We start from the raw sequence: 14,845 nt of genomic DNA, 5'->3' as shown, positions 1-14,845 counted from the left end.
AACTAGAAGAGCACTCCTGCCACTGGTGCTGTCTCAGAAGGAGTGACGGCTGCCATGGTGCGCAGGCACATCACCACCACCCGCCCTGCACACCCGGGTTCTGACTCTGCACACATTGACAGAAGCTGCCAGGTGAGGACGTAAGCTGTACAGGAGGTCAGAGCAGAACTATCTTAGTGTACTTAAAAGCTATCGATGCATGTATGGTCATTGGAAGGGATTCAGGTAAGATGTGGCAGCTGCTTCGGATAAAGTACAAGAGGCCACCAGCAGAGTGTAACAACTCTGCCAGTCTCAAAACCACAACAGTAGCATGACTTATTTTCTGGAAATGAAAGATCAGCACAAGTCATTAGGTTCATTTTAAAAATACTTTATTTTTTTTAAAACCATTAAGGCAAAAACGTATTGCAAATTAATCGTGTTTACATTCAATCTTGCAGGATAACTTTTTTTTTTTTTCTTTTTAAAGCACAGAGGTTTCCAGCAGTCTCTATACAAACAGTGAATCCAACCATTTATGTTTTAAAGGAGAAGGAAACAAACAAACAAACAAAAAAACAATGTAAAAAAGTTCCAAGTTTTTTCATTCTATCTCGGTAGGCCGGTAACATCTGAGAAGCCATCATCACATTACACTAGATGTAACTTTTACATTCATGCATGTAAGTGACTTTGTCTTTCCTATAAGACCCTGTGAGCCCAGGGCTGCTGTTCTTTCCTGGAAATCCCGTCTGCATTTGGTCTGACAGAAAGACCCTCAGGAACCCAGAGGCACTGGGTGGGATTTCACTGAGAAACACATTCCATGGGAATCAGGTTTACTATTCCCTTCCAGAAATGCCAGCTCTTTGCAATAAAACACACCCCAAAATTCCTCTAAAAATAAATTAAAAAAAAAAAAAAGTGACTGGAAACAATGATTTGGGTTTTTGTTGTTGTTGTTTTTTCTTCTTTAATATCATTATCTTGACATAATTAAACACTTATTTGCTCTACCGACTAGGATTTGGCAATGCTAACAAAAATGTGCTTTTTTTCTGTCGTAGCAGATAACAGACAATTTAACACACCATGAAGGGTTCTAACATTGTGACGTAATTGTTACATTCCTACAGAAAATCAGAGTGATTGTATAGTGAAATATCAGGAGCGATATGAAATGCAGCTCATCTGAGAAGTTGATACCACAGATAGTGTCAAACAGCAACAGGAGGGGTTCTTTTTAAAAATCTGCACTATTCAGACTTAGATCAGCTTTGTTGTCACTAAGGAAGCCGGAAATGTTCTTCCACTTCCAAAACCAGAGGAAAATATCTGTGGCCACTGAGAGGAAGCCACGGCCTCCCACTGCCAGCCACCCCACGGGAGCTGTCCGTGCAGGGAGCGAGGTGAGGGATTTCGTTGAAGCAGCCTCTTCCCATTCTCTATGTGACTGTCGGGGACATAACGGCGCAGATGAGCGGATCTGCTCCATCCCCAGCAGCTCCGAAGAGCGCTGCAGGACCGACGGGGCAAAGGCGCCGCGTCTCCGTGAAGGCAATTTCGACACCGGGCAGCAAAACTTTCCTGTGGCATGCAGATGTGCCTGAGGTAGGGAAGCCTGGATGTGGATGGCTCTTTGTGTGGCAACTTGCATATGAATCACCCGGCAGTTTTGCTAATCTTACGATTCCCATTACACATCACCAAAGAGATTTTGAATGTTTATACTGCACTCCTACGCAGTAGGAGGAGCGTGTGCCACTATTTTGGTTGGCTAATATTTACCGCCACCATTTTTTTTTTCTCTTTCAGGGGTGAAGAATGCCGTAAAACTTTTTGCATTGTGCTGCTTTTTTTTTTCTTCTTCTTCTTCTTTTTTTCCCCTCCATAGTAGCAATTACAGCTCATGTGTATCCAACCTGAGAAAACATACCAAAATACTTAAAATGGCTTTTAAGTACCTTATGCCTGCTCTTGCAGTCCAGTTCATTCTTAAGGCCCAGCCTGTAAGGAGATTAATCTCTCTTGTGCCTGTAGCCTACCCCTGGGGCACAGGCAGCCCAGCTGAAATTGAGGTCCTTGCAGTAGAAATTCTGTTTTGAAACAAGGCTTCGGCGGAATCTGATGAGATAACACTGATGCAATCAGTCAAGAAGATTAAGGGGAAAAAAAGGCTTCAGAAGCTGAAGAAGCTTTAAAGAAAAAAACAAACTGTAAGCAAGTTAGGGAAACCAGAAGAGGAATGCCTTTGCCCTAGGATGGATTTAGTTAGCAATGCATTTATATGATCTATTTACAGTGTAAAGTGACACATTTGATGGTAGCTTTTAAAGTTTTTTTTCCATTGCTGCCTAAGGAATTCAGAAAAGAAGCAGCCAGAAGTTACATTTCATCCTAACCCAGGCTTACTTTAAGGAAGTCTATATTCTGTGTGAAAATCCAATTTTCAATTTGGTGCCAACTGTCAATGCCAAACGGTGACAAGTTGCAGAATTTATGATAGGAATAAAACTCATGCAGGAATAAATAGATGCTTGCCTTTGACTTAAGGCCCACCACCCTTACCCATAAAAGTAAATCTTTCCTCACTGTACAAAAGGCTTCACAAGATAAAGTATGAAACAAGTATTTAAATTAAATAATTTACATATTTTTCTTAAAGTACCTCTGTAATATAATTTAGTGAAAGTTTATACCTTGCAATTATATTCTGATATTTTACAAATCAAAACGTGAAGAAATGGTATTACATTACATTAAAAAATTCCATAGTACATACGATCAATATCTCAGATCAAACCCACATATAATTTAAATCTCTAGTAAGAGGACAGCAGAGCTAATTAACTCTAGATTAAAAAAATATATATGCAACTCATTATCAAGAAAGCACTTGAGATATAAGCAAGTACCAGATACCATACTAACCCTCACATCTTGACACTTAAGGGATCAGGGTTTTCAGTGAAGGTCCACTCTTTATAAGAACTTATCCTTAAGTAAAAACCCGACAGCTGCAAATGCATTTGTTAAAGGCAGTTGCAGATTTTCTACTAAGTAACATGGTCGCTTTTAAGGAGAGACAGAGCTGAAATTGTTCCTCTTCAGACACAGTAGAAGCAGCTACAGCACAATCTCTGATTTCTTTGTCTGACACGATGCTCAAGTTGTCCAGGCTTTCCATTAGAGATAAGGAGGAAGTTTCAATTTACCAGTGTGTGACCCAGCTCCCGTGATGAATAAATCTCCAAAGCTTTAGCAGTTTGAATAAACAAACAAATGTTTGGATGCTTATTATAAGCTCTTTGATTTGCAAACTTGTGCTAGCTCTCTCATGAGAACGGACTTAGTGCAACTGCTGGTATTTCCTAAATCTGTGCAGGCCAGAAATAAAGCTAAAATATGCTCTTTGGCAACACTTCAGCTTTCTAGCAGCTGGCTAGAACCAAAGCACAAAGGCACATGGAAATGACAAAAGAAGAACACTTCTTTAAATGCCAAGAAAGATTCAATTTCTGTAAATGGAGAACATTCCTATCCATTGACAGTCAATTTGTGTTTTAAATAAAAGTGGATTTCCGAAATTTACATAAGGTACAATGCAATGTTTTGTTTTGTTTTGTTTTTTTTTTCTTAAAGACAGCTGTGCACTACCAAACTGAACACAGAGTACCTTTAAACAGTATATAATAGAGTTTGAAAATGAGTACTCCTAATTATTAGAAACAAACCCTTATTTTTTTTTGCTTTTTCTTTTCCCTGCTATTAAAGTACCTAAGGCTTACCAATAAATCAAAAACTAAGAAACAAAAAGACCCTCCAAAGTGAATGGTTTATTGAAATCCTAAATTGCACCACTGCTCCTTAGGATCCCTATCTACCTGCTGCCTCTGGTTGTAAGCTCATTCCCACAGTTAGGCACTCCTGGTCTTCAGTGCTATTATATTAAAATAAGCTAGCGTAGATAAGAATCAGATCAAAACTATTCATAGCAAATTAATAAGCCTTTAATAAATCTTTATCCTGAAATCAGCTAACTTTATTTCCCTCCGTAGATTGAACATTTTAAAATATTAAATGATCTCTATGATGTGGAGATGCTGAAAGCTCCTCAGTAATATACTTAAAACTTGTCAGACTCCAAACTTCTTGAAAATGAACGTAAATTGAGTACTTTTGACATCTAATTGGCAAATATCTACTTTAGTCATCCACACAAGTCTCTGATGTAACTTTTTAGAAGCATAAGGTTTAAATTAAGAACTTCCTTTTGCACACTTATACAAGTGAACTGTCTGCTCTGTTTCATTCTTTCAGAAATGCACAGAATTGCAGAATCACTGGGGTTGGATGAGACCTCTGGAGATCAGAGTCCAACCTCCTCTGCTAAAGCAGGTTCACTATAGGAAGTTGCATAGAAAAGTGTCCAGGTAAGTCCTGAATATCTCCACAGAAGGAGTCTGTGGGTACATGCACAGTGCAAACCTGTAGATGGTGGAATTTATCCGGAATTTTCAGCTACATTATCATCTTGTTTATACTTCTGTAACTCACAGATGTATTCTTGCCATACATTTAAAGGCCTGCAATTTAATTTAAAATAGAAATTGAATGCTGGTGTCCAAAGGGATTATTCAAAAAAAAGCTTGCATTTTCTTTTGTTATTAAGAAAAAACGCACCTGAAGTAAGAAAAAAATGCAAATAACACACTTTCCTAATTTCCTAAAGTAATGGGATCCTGTTACAAAGAGGCTTCTAATATAGATACAAAGTTGTTTTAAATTCTTTATAATTTTGCCAAACTTAAGTATTTATAATGAAACTTTTCAGTTCCAGCTGAGTGCATTAGCCATTTTTGGAAACAATAACGGAGAAAATACGTTTTCTCCACAGTGATTTTGTCTTTTCGTTTGTTTGTTTGTTTTCTGAGAAACTTCAGTACATGCAAGTAATGGAAGAGAACTTTCAAATTTGCACTTTGCACATGACTGTGCTTTGGGGGAAAATGCAGCTTACGCTTCTTCAGAAGACAAACTTGAGCCAGTTGGCTGTTAAGAGTTTCCACCGTTAGAATTTCCACCACCATCAGCTGCACGCTGCTAAGCACTGCGCACTTCCTATGGATGGATGCAATGCTTACAGATTGCTAATATGCCATTGTGAGATTTTGGCTACTTCCTTAACTAAGCAATATTGCTTATCAAATACCTCAGTGCTGACTATCTTATACCCAAAAGCCACCGTTTCCTTGAGAGACAAGGCTGACTTGAAGAATTAAGCAGCATTACTGATAAAATCTTCTTGTTATTTCTGAGGGCATAGTACTTACTGTTGCAAGACACAAGACAACCCATTTCTCATCCACTGTTTCCCAGTAAAGCCAACAACCTTCCCTTACTGAAGTGTTCGAAGGAGCTGTAACATAATGCTTATTCATCCCAGCTGTGGGGAGAAGAAGGTAACTGACAGGGAATGCAAAGGAGGAAGTTCTGCGCATGTGGACCTAATCCTTCTATCTTGCCCTAGAAGGTCACCAAATTTGAGGCTGATGCTTTAGTATTTCACACTAAAACTTCTGCTAATGGCCATCATCTAGGTAAATATCAAATTGCTGTTAAACCAGTAATTTATTCAGTGCCTAGCCATGCCAGTGGGCTTGTGCAAAAACAAATGTAACTAAATAAGCACCAATACATGATGTTCTCACTTCATCCATCTTAATTCAGAGAATGTTTAAGATCCTAATGTTTCCAAACAAGCTACAATAAAACAAGGAGAACTTGTCATCCTGTGGCACTGAAAGCTTAACTGTTGCAAAAATGTTAAGACTGGCTCCTGAAGCCTTTGCTATGAAACAGATAGTAAAATACAGAAATAACAAACTGAAATTACCAGATTAAAAAATGTCAAGAAAAAAAACTAGCACAGTGCCTTGTATGCAACTAGCACTTGCTTTCACATTTTGTGCATTAATCTCAATAAGGGACCCTGCAAAATGCCATAGGCAAGCAGTTTCCTTGTAGCTTATTTTTAATCAAGAGTAAGTTCTATCGTAAAACACTCGGGTATATGATAAACTTACTCTCAGTTGTACTCTCTTTCATAACATCAGACAACTGACAAGCTCTATTTTCTTGCCACTTTATCTACTATGGCTCTAATGAGAAGGAGAAAATTTGGTAAAATAATCCAGCTATTACTTCTATAGGCAACGTCTATCAAAGATTAGAAATATATGAGTGAAGAATTGGAAAAAAAAAAAAAAAAAAAAAAGTACTCATCAGAAAAGTAAACAAGTTCAATTAACTCCATACTGCCAAAATACAGGACAAGAAAGTACCTTTCCTATGTAATCATTTCTTCAGAGTAAGCTATCATTGCACTAGAATGCTGTACAGTTGAAATTCTTCCCCCACTCTCCCCCCTCGACTAGGATCAGATTTTTCTGTCTGTCCAGAACTCTGGCTGATTCAAAGTTGTATTCTTAAGTCAAAACTGACTGCATCTTGAGCTATTGTAAGTTTTCCAAGCTACACATGGTTAGACACGTTTTTCCTCAGGGAGATTTTTGCATTTCCTTTCCTTTCCAAACAACAGTTCCATGACTTAGCACTTTTACTCTTCCAGAAAAACCTGAATAGTACTATCTGCTGTATTGTTTATTTTAATGCTTGGGATTTTATTTCATCTATTGAAAGTATTGTCTTTTCAGTGCACTAATTGTAAAGTACACCAATGCCATGCTATGTGCAGCTGTAGTGTGCTCCATGGATTTCAAGCAATGGCACAAGAAAGGTCTTTCAAATTTTGTATATGTGTATGTACAGTAATACCCAATCATTTGATAAATCTAGACTGATTGCCTCTAACAAAAAATATTAGTTGTTCTTCAGTATTTCCATTAGCCAAGAACGCGTCACCTTTATGACGGTGCTTGTAGCTGGAGGAATCTGCTGAATTTGTTATTGTAACTCTAAAATGACTAAGCCAAGAGGAAATACTTTTTTTTTTCTTTTTTCTCCTCATTTCTGTTACTTAACATTCTGATTTATTATACAAATATATGTTCTTTAGCAATCTTCAGATTTCCAAATAAAAGAACTGCTTTAAGGCGCTTCATGAACATTACAATCAGTATTTTTCTGCAGAACTCATTCGAATGAAGACAGAACTCCTCAAACCAAAAGACCTGCAGCACTCCAGTTACTTAGCTTTTACACTTTTCACGCTCCGAACTGAGTGAACAGCTGATAGCAAGTGATTTTGCTCCCATCTATTATTAATATTGCTGTTGTCTTTAAATATCGTGGAAAAAATACTAAAAATCCTTAATACATATCCCTGTAGATTTCCTGCAGTAAAGGGTGTAAATGTGCATCAGATTCAGTCTTCTTGATTATCTGCACAAGTTGAGCGTGCTCTGTGACAAGCTGCCGGAGGTCCGCCATTTTTTGGAGAAGTTTTGGGAAGAGGAAGATATCATCAGGATGGTTGGTTTGCAAGTGCAGTTTCAGTACATGCACAATGCTCTCCTGCATTTTTTCAATGTGTCCCACATTTACGAGACCAGGACGATCTGTTCTCAAAACAGAAGAATACATGTCAAAATTTTTGAAATATTCTTTATTGTATTCTTTATTGTCTTATGGATTCTATATTTCATAGACTAGCATAAATTTATATTATACACTTGAGGGCAATGACAATAACCTCATCAACTTCAACAGGTTTTGGAACAGGCTTAAAGTAAACTTTTAAAAAAAATGCAGTCTTAGCCCTCAGGTCAAAGCATTTTCAGTGCCCACAGTTGTTTGAGGAAAGCTCATAGTACTAAATACAACCTGTGCTGCTAAAGGAAAAAAAAAAAAAAAAAACAACAACAAAAACCAACAAAACCCACCCCTTCCACTCACAAAACTAAAAGAAGCATTCAGCCTAGGAATCCAGTTCTATAATCTGCATGCCACAATAAAATAATTCAAACAGTAAGGACAAGAGTTAAAAATCACATGGTTATTTCTAAAGACTTTTTCCAGTTTGGGAGCTCTAATCAAGATACAAAATATCTGGCTTTCACCCTTGGTTCCCATACAACTTGCTATAGCATAAATTATTGACAGGATGTAGAGAAGTGCCTACTAAGGATGGTTCACACTTTTCAGCACTGGATCCCACTTGCAGCTACTTACAATCCTATACTATGCTATATCTATCTATACTATCCTAATAACTCTCTGGGTCAAACATATCTGTGAGAAGTATGAGGTCACAAGCTAAATTTGTTTCTTGCAAACTTCAGCTATTTCCACGGAGAAGAAAAGAGAAAAATACCATTTTGCCTGAAGAGAACTCTCTTGACTTTCGAAAACTCAAAATATCAATATGGTGTGCAAAAGTAACTCAAGATTTGGTGGGAACTTACTGTCTAAACTAGCACTTGAAGCATTTGAAAGTCTACAGACTTTCTTGTAATTGTTGAGGATGCTGCTATTAACAGTGGAATGTCTTACGAGTTTGGCAGCATATAAAAAAAAGCAGGCAACCATGCCATTGGAACTGTCTTGATCTTCTTATTTTCTTTTTTCAAAACGCCTATGAATAGTTTTGAACTTAACCTTAAGTATGTAAGCCCTTTCACGAGGAAAGAAGGGATAACATTTGTGTTCTTTCTCTCATAAACAATGGGCATAAAAACAAAGCCACATTCCGTGGTACTATGAAATTGTTTTTTAAAGCATCACAAACTACTTTTTGGAATTAGCTGATCAAGTTGGGTTTTGAAAATAAGTTGCAATTTTAAAATCAGAAAATAGGACGTGCATCGACAGCACTGTGCATTTGTGCAGAATTCATTATGTGATCCAATCAGCAAGTCAAAAGGGAGCAAAACCATACCCCTCTGTCTCCAATTTCATTACAAACTGCTTTTCAGTCCATTGTGTAAATGCAAATACTGCTTCCTTAAACATTAAAAAATAATAATCCCCAAACATCAAACAAAAATACACCAACACTCTTTACATACCCCTTTTAAAAATACACAGTAATTAGACCCCTCTCTAATTTTTACTGCCTTGAAGAATAAATATGTAGCACTTACCTCCACAGCAAATGATGGCAGCGACAAAAAGTGATATATCACTATCATCCAGTTCCAGTGCATTGAATTTCATGGCAAAATCAAATTTTGGCTCCATTATATCACAGAATGGCTTTCTCAGACTTTTCAGGAACTCTCGAGTTATAAAACCATTTCCATAGGCTACCAGCATCCCATCTTTGTTCATTACAGATGCTAACATGGCAAAGATGGCTTCATAAACTCCGTATTTCAACAGCGTCACTTGATCATTCAAGTCAAGATTGGAGAAGCCAGGGATAGATTTGGCAAATTCAGTAAGTTCTGTGACAGTCTCTACAGATGTACACTGGCAGCAGTGGAAGATTCGGACTTCGGCTTCCTTGTTCTGAATTCCATTGGCAACCAATTTTGCTACCAGTGTCTTCTCTGCCATGCACAAGGTATCCATATCATGTATGACAAAGGGCTACAGAGAAAACATTGTTAATTCATCAATAAAATACAAGCTATTAATCATTGCTTTGCTAAAGAAATTGGATTTGCGTGAACCTTTCAATTTTCATAATAATCTGTTTTTAAACTGTCAATAAACCTTGAGTTCTTTCATATTTCTGCATACAGAGAAACCACATATTCCAGAACTATGAACTGCAGTGTTTACAAGCAAGTCAGCTCTTCATACAACCAGGCAAAAAGCAAAAGGTAAATAGGTATGATGTATCTTCAATCTACTTTTACACAGGATCATAGAATCCTTAGAGTTGGAAGGGACCTCTGAAGGCCATCCAGTCCAACAAGTCACAAGAATGTGACCTGTTTATTACTCTTATGTTCACTATCAGAGTTTCATAACTATGTCACAGCTGTTCTTCCATAGAAATTGTGCTCAGCTTGCCAGCTACAGTAAGTCTAAATAATCTCTAACACCAGAATTCCATTAGGATGTCAGACAACACTAAACTTCAGTCTTGATCACACTCTTTTCTGTAAATAAAACCCCCTTCATTTAAAAAATATTCGCATTACAATCTGATGAGGTATTGCCAAGGTCTTAGAAGCCAAATATAAAAATGACACCTTGTCATCATCAAAAATGCTGATTTATTCTGCAGTGAGTTACAGTAATGCCAAGAATGAGGATCTCCTGAAATCAAATATTAATGTATACTTCAGAAGTAGGTAGATTATCATAGAATCATAGAATCACTAAGGTTGGAAAAGACCTAAAAGATCACCCAGTCCAACCGTTCACCTATTCCCAATAGCTCCTACTAAACCAACAACAACAAATGTTATTACCAACAACAAACCTCTCTCTCCCCTTTGTTTTATTTTTATTTATTTATTTATTTATTTTAAGATAAAAGAAAATCAAAATATATTTTCCTGGAAGAGATGATAAGGTTAGGAAAAAAAAAGAAACAACAAAACCTCTCCACTTTCCTGCATATTGAAGAATGAGGAAATAACCTGTTTCTACCATACTAGTTCTGATTCCTCATTGTTTTTTTCGCACGTGAATTCACTGATACACATGCAAGCTCTAGCTCCTGATAATCAGACAACTCTAATCTGAGTGCAATTACATCAACTTCATTGCATGAATACAAACACAAAAATTAAGACTTAGTGATCCAGGATCCCTACACTTAAAATCCATATTGCAACTTCTGGCACGATAACAAGCTTAAAAATGACTTTATGGAGATATCTACTTCGTAAGGTATTAAAGCACAGTATTTACTTTAGGCTTATGTCAGTTGTACCCTTCAAAACACCCATGCTTAATTTTTAGGCATCTCATCAATCCAGAGTAAAAGACTGGCATTATTCATATGTTTCTCTTTTAATGTCCTTGTAAGGTTGGCTAGACTAGACTATAATACACCAAATTCTGTAATTTGGAAGACAGCTTGCTTACAATTTTCATAACAACCAATTTTTTTTTTTCCTAGAATTAACTGTTTTTTAATTTTACTGCTGATTCTATCTTCTCTATCATATATACAAGACACCTCTTCATTGCCGAACACTGATTTCCTTGCTATATTCAATCACTTCTAGGAAAATTCTGTTCATTGTCAAAACAGCAGGGCTCTCAGTAAAATCTTGGATAGCAGTTGTACAACTGCTAAGTAACTATTTCACAACATCTACTAATTAGCAATGAACAGAATACTGTAAGTAAAAATTCATAGAGAACATTCATTATTTTTTTCAAGACCTTGGATAAATTTCCTGGAAGAAAATTAAACTGTTTAGCATACATGTCCCCACAACCCTGATTCTCCCTTTCAAAGTAACCATACAGTTATGACCAGGAAGGTTGCATGAGGAAATGTGTAGTACTGCTAACAAAGAATTAGAAATGCGAGTTCCTTCTCTTCCTACCATTAATACTGTTGGGATTATAGCAACAGAAACTCAGAGCTGCTGTATGTCCTGAAAGATAACAGTATTTAATGTGGTATCTGTGGCAGAAAAGCATTTGAAATTCCCTTCCCCCCCCAATCCCCTTTCATAACAGGATATTAAATTTGAACCATTTTCCCCACCAATACCACAAGGTATTTACATTCAGATGCCCCATTTTGTTTTCTGATTAAGAACTGATTTTCATTCCCTTACATATCTACTATAATTTAGTGGTTCCTAAAGCTATTATTCTCATAGTGCCTAAAAGTATTTATATTTATTATAGGGATTTCTTTTTGTATATCTCATTTCTGTATTAGCAAGTTACTCATTTCCTAAAAGATACGCTTAAGAATTGAACAAATTATTATATCACCTTATGACCTTCTAGTTTTACTTTAAAGTTACATTAAAATTACTTACTGGATTGTTGTTAGTTTTCCCTGCAAGGATGACTCTGGCTTTAACCTTGTTCATATTGAAGTTTTTCAGGTAAGCATCATGAATTCTTTTGGCAAGTGATTTAAGATCTGCCATTTCTGAATCTTCTAGATAATTTTCACCCGTTAAAATTTCTGCTTTCAACTTGGCCTTCTCAGACCTCGGCATTCGTCCAAAACGTATTGCTGATAGGAGGAAAAAATTGGGGAAAAAAAAAAAAAGTTATAAAAAAACCTGTGCCTTTTCCCATTGCTGAACAGACAGCAAGATTTTCCATTCAGAACAACCAAAGTAGTGAAATAGTCCTTTCCAGCACAGATGATGACTGAGACCTGACTGATGAAAATCATCTAGTCAGTATACTGAACTGAAGGTAATTAGACATTTTAGAACACAAACTGGTATCTGCAATGATGTAGAAAGCATGCCTTTTTCCTTCTACACTACCTAAATAGTTGTTCGCTCCTTATTGTGTCTTATAGCTCCCAAAGTGAGACTCAAAGTCTACCATGGGAATTCTAAAAAAATTCAGTGATGAAGGTCATGTCAGGAGCTTGGCAGAGAGTACAAGTGCTGGCTGGAAAGCTGCCTGGGGAATTACTTAGCAGGGAGATGGGACCAAATTCCAGTGCCCATTCTAGACCTGCTAGGGCTTCAGCTATTTATGCACTGGATTTTTGCTCAGTTCAACATATACGTACTGTCTAGTGAGAACAGAACAGATCAGAGACCCATACTTATGCTCAAAGGTCGCTCAACAGGACTTTTTACCAGACCCAGATTAGCTCACCAAGATCGGAGAGGATGAGAGTAGAGTTTAAGTATCCAATCTATTTGCTAGGACATTCTTTTGAGGGGCAGGAGACGTGAGTTTGAAACCTCAATGGAGATAGGAGTCTCCTGTTTCTTGGGCCACTGTTCTTTCCACTTAACGACAGAATAAAAAGCATATTTTGCATACCTCTTCAATTTCATCTAAAACCAAAAGGAGCTACATTTTACAAGGGGCCCTGCCCTCTGATAGCGGCAAAGTTTTGAAAGTACAGCTGGTCACTTTTGCCTCATTTCAGCAGCTAACCAGTGGGAGGAAAGAACCTGACTGCTTTGATTGGGTCTAAGCCTGTGTAGAGTTAGCCCTTAAACATGCCAAGGAATTTTCTCACGATATACTTGGGCATGATCTGCAGTGTAGTTTGGGACTTCAGTGGAAGGTCTGCTCTGAATCTGGCCATGAATCTATCAGAAAAGTGGAAGAATCTCTCTCCTAAAGTGAAATTTATACTGTAAAGGTCATGGCTGTAAATCTAATTAAGATTTATTTCCTGAGAAGCATGGCCTGCAAGTTAGAAGTCTTTTCCTTCCTTCCTTCCTTTTTGGCCCCCCATACGTTTGCCCCAGTAGAACTGCTGCTTCCTTCAGCTGGAGCACATGTAACCCCAGGGAAACCATTTCAACTGAGGACTAACCCTGCTAACCAGCACAACTCTCTACTCAGTTCTTGCTCCTGAGATGTTACTTTGTTAGCTGGCACATTCTTCTCAAGCCACACAGAGACTATACACCCACTCCCAGTGCATTTTAGTATCAGTCATGGTTCCTCACAAAGGAGCCAGACTTCTCCAGAACCAGAAAGTTAACATTCTCAGTGTCACTTCCCAGGGCTCTAGATTACACAGCCATAGGTAGCTTCCTCAAGCAGGCAGCCACCCCAGCTATCTTGATGGCCTTCTTTCCTCAGAAAGTTTGTCTTCCAACCCACAGCTTTTCACCTAGCCCAGCAACTTACTCTCAGATCACACCTGCTCTCAAGTTCAGCCTTGACACAATCTGATTTACGTAGGGAAAGCAAACTGCTGTCATTTGGACACCTAAATATGCTTTTTTTGTGGCTTGGCCTCTCCCTCCCTTATCTTCACTCCTCTTTACCAAAGTTGCTTAGCAAGCTACATACTGTACATAAAACTGCCTTGTGGGGTTGAAATTGGCCTGTAAGCCACAGGCTTACCGGCCCTATATTAAGTCATTAACACAAACAATAACATAATTTTTTTTTAACTGTATATCTAAATGCTCTAAATTTTTACCATTCCCTTTAGCAAGCAATCTACCAGATACCTGCTCCATGGTCAGTACACACAGTCAGCAACCTCCTCCCCCTTTCCAAACCATCTGTCCAAGAGCTGTTGCACGGAAGCCTACAAAATATAAGAGCCTGGTCTTCTACAGATTTCTGTCCTATGTCTTTCTCTCTCCCAGTGAAATAGTTCTCCTTCTGCCCCTCTGCAAATCTCCTGACCAGAATTCTTCCAGTACTGGAGCTCGTTTCAATGTTACCAAAGTTCTTGGTGTAACAAACTAAATTCACCATTACATGGACAACCAGACAATCCACACAACTGTGTAACGTTCTTAAGTGTATGTTTGGCAGGTGTTTATCAGTTACTTCAACTAGTCATGGGGAAAATTGGCACCCTCTGCCACAATATATACTGAAAAAAAATATGAAGTTCAACTCATGTAAAGAAGTATATAAGTTTTCCAAGTGCTTGCTTCCAGAAGCAGATCCTGGGTAGAAACAAGCAAATTATTAAGGGCACTCTTACCTACCATTATGTGACATTCCAACTGAAAGGCACTTTTGAAAACGACAGTATTGGCACTTATTACGATTTTTTTTCTGAATTTTGCAATTGCGATCACATTTATCATAGATGAGCTTTAATCGGATTGTTCTCCTAAAAAAACCCTGTAAGAAGTTTGAAAAAACAACATGTAATGTTAACGAGCTGTTGACTACTAAACTTTAATCATGTACGTAATTTTTTTTTACTGTTCATTGATATCACTAGCAAAACAATGTGAAAAGCAAAACCTGTACAAAGGTATGAATTTCCCACTCTCTGCAATGAGGTGGTGTGTAT

General features: G+C 37.6%; 1 protein-coding gene across 5 annotated transcripts in view; it reads right to left on the bottom strand.

The window, feature by feature from the left end:
- Nucleotides 1-357: 357 nt before the first annotated feature.
- PPARA (peroxisome proliferator activated receptor alpha) overlaps nucleotides 358-14,845 on the bottom strand; it is a 39,479-nt gene continuing 24,991 nt past the window's right edge. For all 5 annotated transcript variants that reach the window (XM_042890407.1, XM_042890410.1, XM_042890408.1 and 2 more), the window contains 4 exons: nucleotides 14,532-14,670; nucleotides 11,907-12,109; nucleotides 9,087-9,534; nucleotides 358-7,562 (listed from right to left, as the gene is read on the bottom strand). In XM_042890407.1, coding sequence (XP_042746341.1) covers nucleotides 7,315-7,562; nucleotides 9,087-9,534; nucleotides 11,907-12,109; nucleotides 14,532-14,670 — 1,038 coding nt within the window. In that variant the 3' untranslated portion in view covers nucleotides 358-7,314. The remainder of the gene's footprint in view (nucleotides 7,563-9,086; nucleotides 9,535-11,906; nucleotides 12,110-14,531; nucleotides 14,671-14,845) is intronic.

This window comes from Lagopus leucura, unplaced genomic scaffold (genome assembly GCF_019238085.1).
Source record: "Lagopus leucura isolate 7727_CA_CO unplaced genomic scaffold, USGS_WTPT01 Super-Scaffold_100159, whole genome shotgun sequence".
Taxonomy (NCBI): domain Eukaryota; kingdom Metazoa; phylum Chordata; class Aves; order Galliformes; family Phasianidae; genus Lagopus; species Lagopus leucura.
Note: the sequence above shows the minus strand (reverse complement) of the source record. Positions and strands in the feature narration are given on the sequence as shown.